Source organism: Xenopus laevis, chromosome 1S (assembly GCF_017654675.1).
Source record: "Xenopus laevis strain J_2021 chromosome 1S, Xenopus_laevis_v10.1, whole genome shotgun sequence".
Taxonomy (NCBI): domain Eukaryota; kingdom Metazoa; phylum Chordata; class Amphibia; order Anura; family Pipidae; genus Xenopus; species Xenopus laevis.
The window spans coordinates 34,263,190-34,282,277 of NC_054372.1; the positions used below are offsets into that span (position 1 = coordinate 34,263,190).

Here is a 19,088-nt window from a genome sequence, read left to right on the forward strand (position 1 = left end):
TGCTTTTACATGAGAATTGTGTGTCATACTAGGGCGGTGACCCTTTATAAACTTTCATGGATATATGATACATACTTTACTGAGATAATACTTATAAGGCATGTGTGCCAAACAATGCTAAACTCTTCAAATAATAACTAGTGTTCCCCATTGAATTCTTTAGGTCCACAGATCACAGATCACATCCACAGACAATCCCATATAACATAGTTCAATGACCAATAATAAGCATCTGAAATATAAAGGTATTACAAAATATATACTGTTTCCTTTAGATGTAGCTGCAAAGAAAGTGCTCTGTTCATACTGGGCCCAGCAGCATTCTGCTCATGGGAGAGTTCTCCAAACCCTTCCAACTCTTCTAAAAAAACAAGGGGGTCAGGTGCTTGTGTACCCCACCGATTCCTTTTCTTTTATTTGTTAATCATGCACTCAGTTCGATGAATCTCTGCCCCGCAATCTTGAAATCAGACACAGGTTCCCGTCTACTACTACGGTGGGTAAAGGATAAACTAATGGCTGTCTCGGTGCATCTGGTGAACAATGTCTGTTGTGACCTGTAGTTACACATCTATACATGGAAATTATTTTTGCACATTGATTTAATAGGCTAGACTTCATAGTATGAGTGTATAAATGCTTATAATGCATACGTTGGCGTACTGCTTTAATAGCACTGCTATGCACAGCGAAGAATAATATTATAAGCTCGCCAATGTCATTTTCATATTTACCCATACTGTCACTCCAAGAACTGACAGCAAGAGAGAGTCGTGACTTCTATATAAGGGTAGGGGCACATGGGCAGATTCGGCGAGAAATTTCCTTGCCTTCCTCTACCTTCCCGTTATAATGAAAAATCACCAGCGGGATGGCACTCTCAGCGCTTCGTTGCCTGACGTCGCCTCACAAGGAAACTTCGGAAAACGAAGCACCGCGAGTGCCATCCCGCTGGCAACTTTTTCATTATAGCCGTGGGAAGGTAGGGGAAGGCAGTTCGGGGAGATTGCCGCCCCGAAGAAGAGGAGAGTTGTCGCCAGGGCGAATCTGCTTGTGTGCCCTTACCCTAAATGGTAGAAACACCCACCACTGAATAGCACCTTGTGTGATTTACAAAGTTCTGGGTTATTTACATAGTGGGAAAGCAATCACATAGGCACAAGTACAGAAGACATGCAATCTAATGAAAATACAGTGCAGGTAAACACAATATGAGACTACGCTAATGCAGCAAACAACATTTACTCTTTTCCCAATCGGAGCGCAATCTTCATTAGCCTGCCTATAATTTCACTCTGACAGGCGGCCTTTAATATGCAGGCAGTCCTTAAGTTACATATACACGACTTACATACAAATCGTACTTACAAACAGAGGCTATTACAGTAATGTACTGTGGTTTGCTTGGCCTTTATTAGCATTTAGCTTTAATAAACCATCTATATGGTTTAACTATGTTAAGACAGACATCTGTCTAAATTACATTTAAAGGAATAGTTCAGTGTGAAAATAAAAACTGGATAAATAGATAGGCTGTGCAAAATGAAAAATGTTTCTAATATAGTTAGTTAGCAAAAAATGTAATGTATAAAGGCTGGCGTGATTTGATGTGTAACATATCAGTCAGAACTGCTTTTCAGCTCTCTTTGTTTACACTGACTGGTTACCCTGGTTACCAGGCAGTAACCAATCAGAGACTTGAGGGGTAGCCAAATGAGTCATAACTGTTGCTTTTGAATCTGAGCTGAATGCTGAGGATCAATTACAAACTCAATGAACAGAAATGTCCAATGTGGCCCCCCTTCAAGTCGCTGACTAGCTCAGAGTTATAGAGCTGAAAAGCAGGAAGTTGGATTCTTACTGTTTTATTAGGCATCTGTTCACTCCAGCCCGCATACATTACATTTTTGGCTAACTAACTATATTAGAAACATTTTTTATTTTGCACAGACTATCTATTTACCCAGTTTTTATTTTCACACTGAACTATTCCTTTAATAAGTAAATGTATATGTGTCAACTTATATACAAATTCAACTTAAGAACGAACCTATAGACCCCATCTCATATGTAACCCAGGGACTGCCTGTAAAAAAAAAAAAATATATATATATATATATATATATATATATATATATATATATATATATATACATATATATATTTATTTATTTATTAAGGATGCACCGAATGCAGGATTCGGTTCGGGATTCGGCCTTTTTCAGCAAGATTCGGATTTGGCCGAATCCTTCTTCCTGGCCGAACCGAATCCTAATTTGCATAAGCAAATTAGGGGCGGCGAGGGAAATTGCGTGACAAGGAAGTAAAACATTTTTCCCCTTCCCATCCCTAATTTGCATATGCAAATTAGGATTCGGATCCAGTTCGGTATTAGGCCGAATCTTTTGTGACGGATTCCGGGGGTTCGGCCGAATATATATATATATATATATATATATCCATATACACACACAACTTTCCCTTGTTTTTTGTTTTTTTTTTGGTGAAAGTGAACATGATTTTAACATTTTTACCTAGAAAGAAAAGACTTATCACATGTCCATGCCAAAGTCTTTTTTAATAGGGCTTGTGTTGTTCCCAGGAGTTTATTCTCACTGAGAAGAGACATGTCAGGACTTTCAGTGAGTTTCTATACCTTAAGAAGCTTGTGAAACAGGGGAATGTGTTTTTAACGGTTATCTATCTGAGATAACAAAGGGGAAAACCAGGAATATGAACACGGGTAAAAGTGTCACTTTTCTATTAATCAGTAAAAACAAGTGTACTTGAGGTTTTCCAACCACTGCACAATATAAAGGTTAGGGCCACTTGTAACATGCAGATAATGAGTGTTCTGCTGACGGTGCACTAGTGCACTGCTTTTGTGGAAGATGACAACCTTTGTGCTGGAAATCTAAGAATGTAGGAACTTCACACACTTTGTGGCTTTTCCCTTTTTCTCATAAGATCAAAAGAAATTATATGCTTGTACATGTGCCTGGTGGGTTATAGCAATAAAAACCCAAGCATAAATATAGAGTTATCACTCATTTATGCGTCAGATCTTTCTAAGGGTCAGTCCACATGAGCAGATTCAGGGAGATTTAGTTGCCTTGCGACTAATCACCTCTTCTTCTCGGGGTGTCAATGCTGAACTGCCTTTGCATGTCTTCCCGTCCGCTATATTGAAAAGTCGCCAGGCACTAAAGCACACCCGACACTTCGTTTTCTGAAGTCGACCGAAGTTGCCTCATGAGAAAACTTCGGGCGACTTCGAAAAACAAAGAGTCGAATGTGCTTTAGCAGAGGCGACTTTTCATTATAGCAGACTTGAAGACACACAAAGGCAGTTTGGGGAGATTGTCGGCCAGAAGAAGAGACGATTAGTCGCCAGACGACTAAATCGCCCCGAATCTGCTTGTGTGGACTGACCCTTAAGATCATCTTGCAATTAAGATGGCCCTAGTAGCAAGAGTGATTACTCTTTACTCACATCTACATGGAAGATTTTTGGCCAAGGCATTCCCAGGAAACACATTGTTTTGAGCTGAAATGCCCTAGCGAAGCCCTGTTATGTTCAGACTATGCCCCCATTAGGAATGATTGACAGGTCCAGATCTATCAAAAATGTTCTGCAGAGATCTACAAATAATTTAATTAGGCACATTAGTCTCTACCCCTGTGGAGCTTAAGCTGGCCATAGATGTAAAGATTTTTAAAAGATCTGATTGTCATCGTGAGACCACGATTATCTCGAAAGGATCGTACGAATTGTCCATCAACTAAAAAGACAGTTTCAGATGATATTGCCATGAAAACAAAAGGTAGCTGCCTGCTTGTCCCTGCAAACATAGATAGATTGCACTGGGACCAATAAAGATTTTTTAAACTGGCTGATCAATTTTCTGACAGACGTCGGCCGAAAAATCGTAAGATGTACGATGGTTAGAATTCCACTAACCACACAATAATTTCGAAGGATTGGTCGGACTTCGCTAAAATCGGTCGTTTGGCAAGAAAAATCTTTGCGTCTATGGGGACCATAACAATCTAAATTTATCATATGAACACACTGGGGAAAATGTTATCAGGAAACAATTTAAGGACCTATCACATAAAAATTATTTCCACCACTGCAGCGAGAAACAATAGTACAACAATAGTTAAAAAGTATACCTCTAAGGCTATTACAGTGGTGGCCCGTACTGGGTTCCTAGTCTGGGACATTCGCTCGGCATGGCCTTCAGCCCTGGGAGGTGAAAGCTAGTGAGGGCCAACACAGGACTGGGCTGGGGTGCATTTCTCTACTGTTTCCTCCATACAGAATGGTGGGGGAAATCGTTTCAAGCAATAGGTGTCCTTTAGTATAATGTCAGATGTAGCACTGACAAAGCAGTTTTGAAAGAAAGTAATTTTCTACAAAGAGAAACTTGGGTCTGTGAATCCTTCCCACTGATGTGACTAAGCCTTCCCACAAATGTGCATAATAGGGAATACACAAGTATTATTTGACTGATGTGTTGAATATTTGCCTGATATGGCCAACCACATAGTCATTGGCGCTAATGAGTGAAATTGAACCAAATCCATAGGGACTTCTCCCCTCTCAAACTGAAACGAATCTGAAGGGACTACCTCCTCCACCATCCATATTCTGGGATGAAGCACTAGCAGGTCAGTTTTCTATCTGACTAACTGCTATCTGAGGAGGAATGGCCCCACGAGAGCTGCTTATATATTAACATATACAGTAGCTGAGCTGTAAAGCAGAAATTGGAAAATGGCCTTTCCAAATTTGTGAGGGTAGTGGTAGACTCAGACAGTAGGACTGCTACTCCTTTCCACTTCTTTATAAATCAGTTTGTATGCTGAAATCAAGCAGTATCGTACAGTTTTGCATTTGGGCAAGTTGAACTTGAAGTAAAATAAAAACAAGGTCAGATTTTACATGGCCAAATTCCTGAAATAACTAAATATTTGATCAGGTGCAAAATGTTGTTTGTAGTTGAAAAGAATGTTTTGCCTGAAACAGTAGCAGCAGTGGAAATCAAACCCCATAGAAAACGATGTTCATTTCATTTTGCATTTATCTGAAAGCTAGAAGTTTTCTCCGTGGGCTAGGGGTTTCTTGACGCCATTCAAAATTTCTTATAGCTTTAATTTAACTTAAAGTTAGAGGCTTTACCCCCAAGGGTTTTCTGTACTCTTTAAAGAGTTTGCAGTAGTTTTAATATTATTGAACTACAGTTCTAAGCCATCAAAGGGAGTGCATGAATAATGAATGGCTGTCAGCATTTCATAAGGTGCGGGTCACATTTCCAGGGTCAGCCTGGCCAGAGTACCAGAAGGCACACGCTGCTATTTCGGGAGATTAGTCGCCCATCGACAAAACGCTTCTTCTTTGGGCGACTAATCTCCACAAACTGCCTTCCTGCCAGCTAGAATGTAAATCGCAGACGGGAAGGCAGTTCTGGGAGATTAGTCGCCCGAAGAAGAATCGATTTTTCGCTGGACGACTAATCTCCCGAAATAGCAGCGTGTGTCTTTGCCCTTAGAGTCATTCCCAAAAACCATATTTTTTGTCCACCATGAACAGAGATCATTTAGCACTTTCTACATCCAAGGCCATACCTTCCAACTGTCCTGTTTTTGTGAGACAGTCCTGATTTTGACAGCTCAGTCTGCAGTTCCAGATTGTTACTGAATTGTCCTGACTTTCTGTTTGATCTCCTGCACTGAATAGCCAGAAAAAGATACAAAGTTTCCAAAACTTAATTGGCTTTTGGCAGAGAGCCCAGAATACAGGCAGGCACACTTAGATACATTTGTTACATTTGTTTCTTTGCTTATCTTAAATTATAACTATTTAAGAAAAGTGGTCTCTTGGGGAAACTGTGACTTGCAGCTTTAGTGGCAAATTCACCTTCATTAGCAAAACTGTAATAAAACATAAAACCTAAACCCCCCAGAAATGTGTCCAAATTTTCCATAACCTGACAAATTTTGTAAAATGGACACGGTAATTGGGGGGGTAGCCATAAAATGGGCGTTGTCAAACAATTTCGACACGCTACACACGGTAAAACTTTTGTCCCTTCCATTTTCAAAATGTTGGGAGGTATGCAAGACATAATCTCACAACATTTGAAGCATCAAATGAGGGACAAAGAAGAAGACACCCCTCACTATGGCCAGTTACACCTGAATACCCCATGACCTTTGCAAACACAACCGCATATGTCTCCTTTTCAGGTCCACAATGTGGGACCGTCCCAAAAAACCAACAGGACCATTGTGAAGTATGCTAAAGGCTAGTTCACCTTTAGCTCCAATACTGTCAAGGTCTGTCCCTAAGCAGTGACAATATTATTATGATCATTATTACTACATTTAAGTACCAAGATATTATTTAATAGCTTAAGCACACACATACATACATGCAGTGTTTAGAATAGATTTTAAAAAGCCTATTTCTAGGCACACGCTCCTTAAATTATTCTTCCTTTGCCACCATGATAAATAAATGATTGACATGTAACCAATTACTGAGAGAGCTTCTGTCTCTGTAATATAATAAGCGGGCCGAAAACAGAGCAGCACATGAGCAAGCATAAAAGTAAACTCTGCTAGTGCTACTTTTTAGAAACTAGCCCTAGGGAACAGTTTTTTTTATGGAAACTAAGAAACGTATTAACGACATCAGCTTAATAGAGCAAATTGTAAGCAATTATTGTTATTATCTTTTTTACAGTGGAACAGTGTGTCAAATAGAGTCAGTTGCATTTCTTTTAGTGCTAATACTACCAGTAATGCACCAAAGTGTGTCCTACCAATGAGGTACTCTAGGATGTGGGCTGTTATAAGAGGCACTTATGATAACAGCCATTACCCTCTCCTGCTGTTAATAAACTACATCTCCCAGCATGCTCCAAAATAACAGAAGGTAGCCACCTAGTGAGGGGCAAGTATTCTCCAAGTTGGTAATATTTACATCTTTATTACTGACTCAAAAGCATGCATGAGTGATCTCAGGTGGGGCGTAATTCCAAAACTGGGAGAAAAAAAAACTTATATCTGACCTTACCAACACTTATCGGCATTCCATTCCAACTTTATACATTATGCTACAGATTTCCGGATTGGGAAGTGAGGAGTGCACAGGAAACTACAGTATCAGATAACTAATTCTCCCAAGTATTGAACTCCTTTAACCCATATATTTCTAGGAATGTTACAGCAGAACACATAGAAAATGAAAAACCGAAACAAATAATGGTCATTAGATCATTATAATGAACAACAGCCATGAACACATTGTAAATTCCATTCACAATTAAAATGTGTGCTTACTGACTCATTGAAACTTAACTTACAAAAAAAAAAAATGTTGTACCTGCAATTGTAAAATATGAGGATATAAGAAGTCATGATAAAGTTTTATGACCTGTATAAGAAAACACGTAGCCCGGAGTATAGCCATGAAACTTCTAGATGACTTATAATATTCTTTATAAAATAGGGGTTTATTATTTCCTATATAAGGACCATAAATATACTGTAATATAGAGCCTTGCAGACCGTGCTTTGTGATGTAACTAGTGTCACACAATTCACTGACCCTGGGTATTATAATAAATAACTAATTCTGTACTTTACAGCATAAGGATATTAGATGTAAGAATGGAGTTCCATGATCCATGACAGCAGCCTCATACCATTTAAGACCATGGAACTCTTCTGTAATTTATAATATCCTTACATTTTCCAACACAAGGTGTATTTATTAGATATGTAAATAGATGCTGGTCTAACATGTAACAGCAAAACTGATATTTCAGAGAAGAAACATCAAAGCATTGTAAAAGTGTAAACATTTAATTGAGATGTTTTGTGAATGATTATTTGCGGTACTAGATTATTCAGAAATGCACCAACATTTTCATGTATCTTTGACATTACTGTGAGTTGCAGGGTGGCCTTAAGAAATGTTAGACAGAAATGTTAGACAACAAACTTGAACCTAAACAATTCTATTCAGATCAGTTTTTACTTCTTAAGCTGGCCATACATATTAAGATCTGCTAATGTGGGATCTCAAACAATTAGACCATACACACGCTGGGGACCAGGAGCCAACCATCATACTGAGGGCCAACATAGACGCCATCATATGAGGACCTTACCATCTGGATTTTTAAACCTACCAGATATAAATTGGCCAGGCATACAGCCAATATGCTGCCAACACTGTCAAGATGATCCGAGTCAGCAGCTTCTATTAGGCCCATGTATGACCTGCTTTAGGTAATAAAAATCCTATATATAAAGAACTGAATGTTCTTCAACTGAAAGCATTTTCAAAGTCTTTACAACTCATACTGAAAGCTGGTATTAGAACGGTTTCTTCTTCATGTGGCTATTTTCATTACACTGATGCAGATTAGAAGGCAGAAATGAATGAATCATAAAACAAGACGGATATACAAAGTTTCAGCAAGTTGTTTTCAAATCTACTTCATTTGAAACACTGGTGAAAGGAGATACTGTACAACGGACAATTACACAGACTATAAGGGTGAAGACACACAGAACTACTAGTAGAAGCTACTTGTCACAGCTACAATGGTGATAACTGACTTTGATAAGACACTACGGGGCACATTTACTAAGGGTCGAATATCGAGGGTTAATTAACCCTCGATATTCGACCATCGAAGTAAAATCCTTCGACTATCGAAGTTGAAGGATTTATCGAATTTACTTCAATCGAACGATCGAAAGAAAAATCGTTCGATCGAACAATTAAATCCTGCGAATCAAACAATTCGAAGGATTTCAATCCAACGATTTTCCTTCTATCAATCAGAAATTGCTTAGAAAGCTTATGGGGAAGGTCCCCATGGGCTAACATTGGTGCTCAGTAGGTTTTAGGTGGCGAAGTAGGTAGTCGAAGTTTTTTTAAAAAGACAGTACTTTGACTATCAAATGGTTAAATAGTCAAACGATTTTTAGTTTGAATCGTTCGATTCGAAGGTCGAAGTAGCCAATTCGATGGTCGAAGTAGCCAAAAAAAACCTTCGAAATTCAAAGTTTTTTTCATTATAATCCTTCACTCGAGCTTAGTTAATGTGCCCCTACGTGTGTTTTGGCAGGAGCAATCCTCAGTATTGTCTATGACAGGGTGTTTTTTGGCATTCTGCAGCCACAACAAGTAGCTGCTACCTGTACTAGTAACTCCATGTGTCTTCACCCTAAAGGTTTAGTAAGCAAAGAACATTCTGTAATGTGCTCATAGTTGTTGCATATAGTAAGTTAGAATCATACCTGAGACACCACACTGGGAAGTCCAACAAACTTAATGTTATTGCCTGCAGGTAACTTTCACCTGTTGATAGCATCTGTGCACTGCTGGTTCTAACTCTTGAAACAATGACAAACCATGCAAGGTAAACAAATACTGCTTTCAATTGCAACGACTTTTCCTTATAAAGCCATTTAAGTTTAGAATTTGTGTACATCAAATATATATAGGAAACCAGGGCAGTGTATTTTGCATTTAAAACAGTAAATAACCATTCACATCACCTTGCTGGCCCATGTGGGTGCTACCCCCTTTCCATTGCACTGGTTACCCCTAGAGCCGTCAATTCCATGCTTTGGGGAGCACTGATCAACATACATTTGAAAAATAAATGCTAGTTTGAGAAAATTCAGAGGGAAAAAAAAATAAAAACACATTTATTAAATATTCCAAAACTACCCATCAAACAAACAAGGGCTGATTTACTAAAAGATATGCTAAATTGCACCAGGACAGTTACCAGTCAACCATTCATGTTTAAACTTTTAATGGACCAGTTAGTAAACCTGTGAGGGCAAACTTAGTTAAAAGTACAAGGATCATATAATATTGTGTTGCACTTCTTAGCTTTCAGCATATTCATCGGGGTTGTGTACCCTGTGACACCCCTGGCTGCTGTTGAACTACAGCTACCAACACTGCCAGCAGGAGATGCGGAGAGATATAATACAACAATAGCTAGAGAACAAAAAAGGTGTATATCTTTGCTATATGAAATTCTAACCTCCTTTTAAGGTACGGGCAGACTTTTGCCATTGCTTGCGGCCCTCAATTTAACTCCAAGCCTTAAAGGGATACTGTTATGGGAATAAAACATTTTTTCAAAATGAATCAGTTAATAGTGCTGATCCAGCAGAATTCTGCACTGAAATCCATTTCTCAAAAGAGCAAACAGATTTTTTTATATACAATTTTGAAATCTGACATGGGGCTAGACATATTGTCAATTTCCCAGCTGCCCCAAGTCATGTGACTTGTGCTCTGTACTGCCAGTTGGAGTGATATCACCCCCTCCCTTCCCCCCCCCCCAGCAGCCAAACAAAAGAACAATGGGAAGGTAACCAGATAACAGCTCCCTAAAGCTGGCCATAGACGCAAAGATCCGATCGTACGAATCGTGGATTCGTACGATTTTCGGACCATGTGTGGAGAGTCCCGACATTTTTCGTCCGTCGGAGATCGGTCGTTTGGTCGATCGGACAGGTTAGAAAATTTCTGTCGGCTGCCGATAATATCTCTGCGTGTATTGCCGATCGTACGATTTTCAGAGGGAGACTGTCACTATTGTTGTCAGACATAAGTATCGTACGATTGCTGTCAGGGGCAGAACATTGGGTGATCTGTTCTTATTTGATCGGAATGGTAAAGACTTTGATCTGAATGGTTAGTGGAGGGTCGGGAGATGGGAAAGTCCGATCGTACGTTGATTCGTACGATCGGATCATTGCGTCTATGGCCAGCTTAACACAAGATAACAGCTGCCTGGTAGATCTAAGAACAACACTCAATAGTAAAAACCCATTTCTCACTGAGACACATTCAGTTACATTGAGAAGGAAAAACAGCAGCCTGCCAGAAAGCATTTCTCTCCTAAAGTGCAGGCACAAGTCACATGACCAGGGACAGCTGGGAAATTGACAACATGTCTAGCCCCATGTCAGATTTCAAAATTGAATATAAAAAAATCTGTTTGCTCTTTTGAGGAATGGATTTCAGTGCAGAATCCTACTGGAGTAGCACTATTAACTGCGTTTTGAAAAAAACATGTTTTCTGATGACAGGATCCCTTTAACTGTCCAAAAACACAGCATAACTAACAAAAAATACAGAACTTTCAGTGACAAACTAATGAGTACAAGCTCACTGTAAGCAATGGCTCTCACACTGAATCTTGTGGCACGCGTACTCCTCTCCCTGATACAAGAGAGAAGCTGCAAATTCCTGCACCACCGGTATTTGTACCCATGCAGTGACAAAACACATTCCAGGCATTGATAGCACCAAACAGCTTAGGGCCAATAAGCAGCCACTGAAGGAAGGAGCCATTATTTAGCTGCCAGCGCCTCACATACCACAACCAAAGGCTTCTTTTACAAATGCCCTGGTTTCCATGATGAGGAACTTTATCACTGTAAGCCATTGTACTTCCCTGTCCCCCAGGATAATGAAACACAGCTCTTAACCACGTCATGCCCACAAGTACTTTACACTGCACAAGGAGGAGGGAAAGTAAGACGATATTGTGGGCATATGGGTCTGAATATGGGTCAGCCATTCTTCACCCCCAAAAGCAAGTCAGTGGAATGTAATGTATGTTCTTGCAGACACAGTTTAACCATTGCAGGATTTACCCACTGGGAAGTTACTGGTTACTATCCTGCTTTGTCCCTGGGGTTTGTAGTTCAGCAGCCAATAGGTAATACATGACTGCAACTACCTGTACAGTTGCTATTAGGAAGCAGTCTGTGTTTTCCACTTTAGATCAATAATAATGGGGAGAGTGTGGGAAAAAGTTAGCGGCCTCTTTAGTATGGCAAAAAAAAAAAAAAAAAGTCCCATGCCCCACCCCCTCAGGGTTAAGCCTCACTCTTGCTTCACCACATTTTTTCTCTTTTTTTTTTTTTCTTTCTTTCCTCCTTGCAGAGCCCAACATTCCTGAGCTGGCTCCTCCCCCCACCCTCATTACCCAAAGTGACTGCCACTTATAGGCCTCCCCCCTTCCCTCACAGCTCTCCTCCTCCCCAAACTCCCTCCCCCTTCCAGAAACACACATACTACACAACTGGCAACTATATAATAATATTGATTATACCACAACTTACAGCACAACTTTGTGTGAGTGAGTGTGAGGTCTGCACCAGTCAACCCCCCGGGAGAAGACGCCACATAGACTAATCCCCAACTCTGCAGGGAGGAGGAAGAGGGAAAGTAGGACTGTTCATTCCAAAGGGGGTGTTACAAATGGATTCGAGGGGGGACTGAGCCGCCACATACCTGTCCCTTGGGTCAATCCAACTGGTCTGTTTGGTGTTGTGATCAATATAAAAGACTTTGCCGTCGTAATCCGTCGCTTCTTCCCAGCCATCCGGTAAAGGCAGCTGCCCATTCCCGTCCCTAGGCATGATCAGCCTCTGCCAGCTCCTCCATAAGTACAGAACAGGGCTGGGAGGGGAGCTAGCGATGTCTTTATGGAGGGGATAAAAGCAGGAAAGCCCACCCTTGCAGCAGCAGCACAACCCCGCCGGCCTTTATCTAAGAGCTCGCACCGTAGGCAGGGATTCCGCGGGCTCGCCAGTCAGCATGTCGCGATGAGCGTCCGGCTGCATGAAGCGTGGGGGTCTGGCCAACTCGGCTCCACGGCTGGAGATCGCAAGGAGTCGTCTGGATTAAGATCCGGGGAAGCCAATAACCTCGGCCTGTTCCCAGCCAGAGACTCATTAGCATGAGATTAGCATCCGTCTCATCTACATGCACATTCCACTCTCCCGCATTCCTCATGCTTAACCCTCCGCCTCCCGCAACCTCGGCTCTGCCCCCAGCCTGCCGGCCAACTCCGGCTATAACACACACAGTCACACTCACACACAGCCAGACACACACACATTCACACTCACAGACACACACGGACACACTCACACAGACACACTCACAGACAGACATACAGTCACACACTCACACACAGACATACACACAGTCACACTCACACACAGTCACACAAACACACTCAGACAGACATACAGTCACACACAGAGACAGGCACACACTCGCACAGCCAGACACACTCACACCCAGACAGTCACACAGACACACACAGTCACACACACACAGACAGGCATACAGACACACACACAGTCACACTCACAGACACACACAGTCACACTCAAACAGACATACACAGTCACACTCAAACAGACATACACAGTCACACAAACACAGACAGACATACAGTCACACACACGGACACTCACACAGACAGACACAGTCACACTCACACACAGACAGGCATACAGACACACACACAGTCACACACACTCAAACAGACATACACAGTCACACTCACGCAAACACAGACAGACATACAGTCACACACACGGACACACACACAGACAGGCACACACTCACACAGTCACACACAGACAGGCACAGACACATTCACAGACAGACACTCACACACAGTCACACTCACAGACACACACACAGTCACACTCAGACAGACATATAGTCACACACACAGACACTCACACACACAGTCACACTCACACAAACACCCTCAGACAGACATACAGTCACGCACACAGTCACACTCACAGACAGACATACAGTCACACACTGACAGTCACACAGACACACTCACAGACAGACATACAGTCACACACAGATACAGTCACAGGCACAAACAGCACAGGCCCCCTCACATTAGCACCCCCTTAAACGTAACTACCCCGTAAACATAAAGGCTGTCAGTTCATGACACAATTTGTGCAGTGCGCTGTAGCATTGAGCAGGACCCTCTTTACCTCTTATCAATATTTGGAGGTAATTCGTATGAATAAAATGCTATCGTCTGGAAAAGGATGGTACTTTATATACACAGGTTCACAGCATCAGACTGGAGGGTCAGGGGGCAGAACACAAGGTTTCAGAAGGGGAGCGGTTATGGGTCGCCTCCCCCCTCCCCATTTCTTCCCAGTGTCCCCCAGTAGCCATTTTCCGGGGGAGGGGGGAAGTAAGTTAATATCACATAGGGTAGCATACTAGCATCCCACTGAAGATGAACCTTCTCATGACAATGCAGAATATATCAAAATTACACATTTTGTTTTGTTGGGAATTACATTTACAAAGAATTTTTTGGACTAGCTGGAGAAGTCTGGGTGGGCCAACTGCCCCCTTCTGCAGACACCCATGCCAATAGCCTTAAATATTTGCCCTGTTGTGCTGTAGTTGGTGATAATGGCACTCCTTCTATGGTAATGCACCAATTTCTTGATCCTCTTCATGTTTGTTATGATATCTTTGTTGTTTCATAAAGAATAAAATGTGCCAGTTAAAGGCAAGTAATTGAGCCGTAGTCCTTAACATGTTCATTGCTGCATTCTGATAAACAGCACACCTAAAGTTCAAGCACAAAGTGCAGGTTAAACAAGAAGTTGAACCTCAAAGCGTTTTACCTGTATCATGTTTTCCCATTGTACCCCCCCTATTTTAGCCTGAATTTCAGTATTGGCTTACCAAACCCAACATATTGGTTACAATGGACCCTTTGGGACCCCAACCTTTTTTTTTTTTTTTTTTTTACACGAGCCACATTCAGTCGTATAAATATTTATTTATTTATTTATTTTCTTCTTCTATTATTTGGATAAATTAGCAGATATAATCACACTACACATTACACCTGCTCTTCAGCTGTACTCCCAAAGTACCTAGCATAACCCCAAATCAGCAGTGAATTTGAGAAGAAAGCAGGTGGCACTTCTGCATCCACAGAAATCAGAATAAATTGCATACAGGCCAACTTTAGGCAACAGTTCCACCTAGGTACCCATTATAGACAGAGCTAGTACATTGTGCTTAGAAAAAAAAGTTCTGAGCTAGATGGTCCCATCTTTGTCATCCAGGCTGCTGGTCGACTAAGACTAACAACTTAACAACTCTCCTTAGCATGAAAAGCAGTTCATAATAACACACAATACATTTCACAGTTTTCCTTTCTTGCTTACATTTTATTTTAGCAGCTGATCCACTTATTAGGCTATTTAAGTTGCAATTAATATTTAGGACAAATAGACCACAATATGGGTTATTTATATATTAACTGCAGCTTGCATAAATGTATACAGTATATAGAAGCGTTTACATAGATCTCTGGCCAATCACTATTTTGTATATATATATATATATATATATATATATATATATATATATATATATATACTTTCCTTAAGCGTCCGCACTCGATCCTTCCTTTAAATCGGGGTGCACGATCAATTTTCAGAATACATATAAATCTTGGAAACAATTCATTCCTGGATCAGCACTCCCATTTTTCTGTGTTTTAATAGTGTTTTATTTATGCACACGTTATAGTATTCCAAAGTTTCGGTCCACTCTGGGACCTTTCTCAAGGATATTCATATACTGTGCAAATCAGCCTTAAATAGTTTGAAACATCATAGTGCATGTGATACATAGCCAATCAAAAAATGCTTGCATTTAACATAGTGCTTTAAATATATTAAAAAAGGAAAAATTTCCTTCAAAGTGCAATTAGATGCATACTCACTGAATGCTATCATTGTGTCAATAGTGTATCATTGTGTCAATAAAAATGTTTCATAAAATCTTTGTGCATGTTTCCTCCTAAAAAGATACAAAATACATTATAAGAATCTATTACAATGTTACAATAAAAGACATTCTCATTAATGTCCTTTCATTTCTCTATATGTCTTCTATATTGTCTAAATTATTTCAATTTGTCAGATATTTCTGGAAAGTTTAATTACCTCGTTTTCCTTCTATTCTATACCAAAAAGCAACCATACCCATTTTTACTATTCAGGCCACACTATCCAGTTCATGAATCAAGAATGTTTCCTTCTTTAGTAATTCATTTTCAAAATCGCCACCCCTGTAGTGTGGCTTTATCAGATCTCTTGGCATGCACCTAAATGCAGAGGCAGTGTGCTTAGCCTCTGCCCAATGCTTGGCCACTGGTTGCTGTGCGATGTCTTGGTGCTTTTTGCCTTTACTGCTTTTGATCTCTCTATCTGGATTTAGGGCTGCCCGGATGCTCGACCTATGCATACTTATCCTTTCTTTTAATTGCCTTACAGTTTTACCACAGTACAATAGTCCACAGGGGCATTTAATAATGTAGACCACCATTTTTGTCTCACATGTCATCCTGTGCCTGATCTTATACTTTTTCCCAGTTTGTGGGTTTGTGAAGTGTGTGCCTAGAATCAGGCTACTACACATCACACATCCTTTACACCTGTATACCCCTGGGCGCGGGCTCAAAAAATGCTCCTGTCTCTCTTTAGAATATTTATCCACTGAATCTGAAGGGCTTAACTGTTCCTTCAAATTCCTTGCCCGTGAGTAACTAAAACGTGGCCGTCTGGGGACCTTCTTCATCATCTGGTCATCTGTTTGTATAATGTCCAAATGTCTAAGCACAGTTTGCCTTACTTTATTGCTATTAACATTGTACTGGCTGACATAATACATTTCTTTGTTCTCTTTAAGTGCGTTTTCCCTTTTCTCAATCTTTTTCTCTCTACACACCTGTGTCCTGTCCACTTGATGGTATCCATGATCAAATCCCGGGGATAGCCCCTTTCTAAGAACTTTCTTCCCATTAGATCTAAATCTTCTTTCCTCTTTCTCATGTCACTGTCTATGCGTATGACACGCAACATGTGCGATTTAGGCAACTATTTGAGCAATTGTTTTGGATGATGACTCTTGTAGTGAAGCCGAGTGTTTCTATCTGTTGGTTTAGTGTATATGCATGTTTGCAAAGCCTCAACTGTTTTATACACTGTTACATCCAGGAGATTAATTTCTTAGTGTGAATTCTTATCGGTGTTTGCAACCCATTTAACTCATTCACAAACATATTCAACATTTCCTCTGTGCCTAACCAGATAAAGAAGATATCGTCTATAAAACATCAGAAAAAGGCCCCAAACTGTTTGAACTTCATGTAACAAGTGTTAGTTGCATAAAAACTAGTTTTATGGCAAATCAGAGCCTCCTGAAGGCTGCCAGTCCACATGGGGTTCAGGGCCTGGCCGCGCCGCACAGGCGCCCAAGGCAAGCCGACGGACGCGTCGCCGGCTTAGCCCAAGTGCGCATGCGCAAGGTGGCACTCGCGTGCGCAAGAAGATCGGTAGTTTTTACTTAGTTTGCGCTTCTGCGCATGCGCGAATTGCGCGAATGTGCGCATGCGCAAATTGCAGAGAAATACATTCGGGTGCATGCGCAGGAGCGCAAGAAGAAGTAAAGACCACAAAGAGTCGGGCACCGGACTGGGGGTAGGCGACAGAGGAGGTGCGTGCCTGGCGCCCCCCCAGCTTTGCGCCCTAGGCACGTGCCTACTCTGCCTACCCCTAGTTCCGGCCCTGCTGGGTTACCAAATATCCATTCATAGCCCTTATTTGGCACCCCATAGAACTTTTTTCATGCTTGTGTTGCTCCCCAACTCTTTTCACATTTGAATGTGGCTCATGGGTAAAAAAAGAGTGGAGGACGCCTGCTGTAGGGGAGGTCCCAGAGTCAGAAGGGGATTTAATCCTATGGGTCCCTACACTATTATCTACGCCTCTGACCAAAATAGTATGCAAACTGCCACCTGCTGATGAATTAAATGATTAAGTTGAAATTACTGTGATGTGATAAAGGCAGAGCATGCTTCCAGATAAAATGGACAGTGTGTGTGTATGTGTATATATATATATATATATATATATATATATATATATATATATATATATATATACTAGGAATGCAAAAATACACTATTTGAATTTGTTTTTGAATTCAAATAATCTCGTTTTACACAACATAATAAATATGTCCTTAAAAGCACTAAGGCCACGGTTGGTGTGACCGACATTTGAAAGGCTGTAGTGATTCACGTACACATTTTTAGAAGAAAAAAGTGCCCTCTGAAAGAACCACTATATGCTCTTGAGAAGCGTTTTTTTAAAAATAAGTGCTTCCCTTATGTATTATTAATGCTCACACTAGTGTTTCCATTCCCACATATTCTCTTTTATGCTGGACTGGGAATGGTGTAAATGTGAAGTTCTGATACACAGTTGAGCTTGCCACATGAGTGGCAGATGACAAGCTTTTTTTTTAAAAAAACCTTTTTTCAGGCGTCTTAGATAAGAATGTTAGTTGGTAACGTTGGAATGGAGGCATGTCAGAGCATCAATAAAGCAAAAACCCTCCCCCCTCCCCTGTGTTGCCCCCCCTCCTCCCCCCTGGCCTACCTGTCCCCCCGGGTAAATGCCCCTAACTTGTTACTCACCCCACTGCGCGGGTCCTGTCCACGGAGTTCACAGGCGCCATCTTCTCCCAAGCGGTCTTCTTCCTGCTTTGATCTGCGTTTTTGGCGCATGCGCAGTAGGAGCATTTACGGTATGGATCTACTGCGCATGCACCAAAAGTCAAGTTTTCCGATTTCACTTTGTGACATTCAGCGCATGCGCAGTAGATCCGTACCGGTAAATGCTCCTACTGCGCATGCGCCAGAAGATGCCGATTAATCCAGGAAGAAGACTGCTTGGGAGAAGATGGCGCCTGTGAACTCCGTGGACAGGACCTGTGCAGAGAGGTGAGTAACAAGTTAGGGGCATTTGCCCGGGGGGACAGTAAGGCCAGGGTGGAGGAGGGAGGGTGGGGGGGGCAACACAGGGGAGGGGGGAGGGATTTTTGCGCCCAGGGGGTTTCCTTCTCCTTTAAAGCAGGTATAAATCCATTGTATCAAAGTATTTTGCACCTTGCACCAAATTCGCTTACAGTACATACGTGCAACAGGCATTCTGACACACTTTGGCACACAGTGCAAGTATAGAGGAGTGATAGTAGGTGCATCTAGGTGTAATAGGATTCTATTGCATTCCACTGCATGGGAAAGCAAGAGTTAACTGACCTGAGTCTTCTTTATGGGGTCTATACTGGTGCCATTTAAACTCTGAATGCTGATAAA

At 41.2% G+C, this 19,088-nt stretch overlaps 1 protein-coding gene across 2 annotated transcripts in view; it reads right to left on the reverse strand.

The window, feature by feature from the left end:
* The window catches only part of wwc2.S (WW and C2 domain containing 2 S homeolog), a 99,709-nt gene extending 86,740 nt beyond the window's left edge, over positions 1-12,969 (reverse strand). The window contains exon 1 of one of the 2 annotated variants that reach the window (XM_018243193.2): positions 12,356-12,967. In XM_018243193.2, coding sequence (XP_018098682.1) covers positions 12,356-12,483 — 128 coding nt within the window. In that variant the 5' untranslated portion in view covers positions 12,484-12,967. Of the gene's footprint in view, positions 1-12,355 lie in introns of both variants that reach the window. The other variant, XM_018243194.2, reaches the window with a different exon arrangement.
* Positions 12,970-19,088: the final 6,119 nt, after the last annotated feature.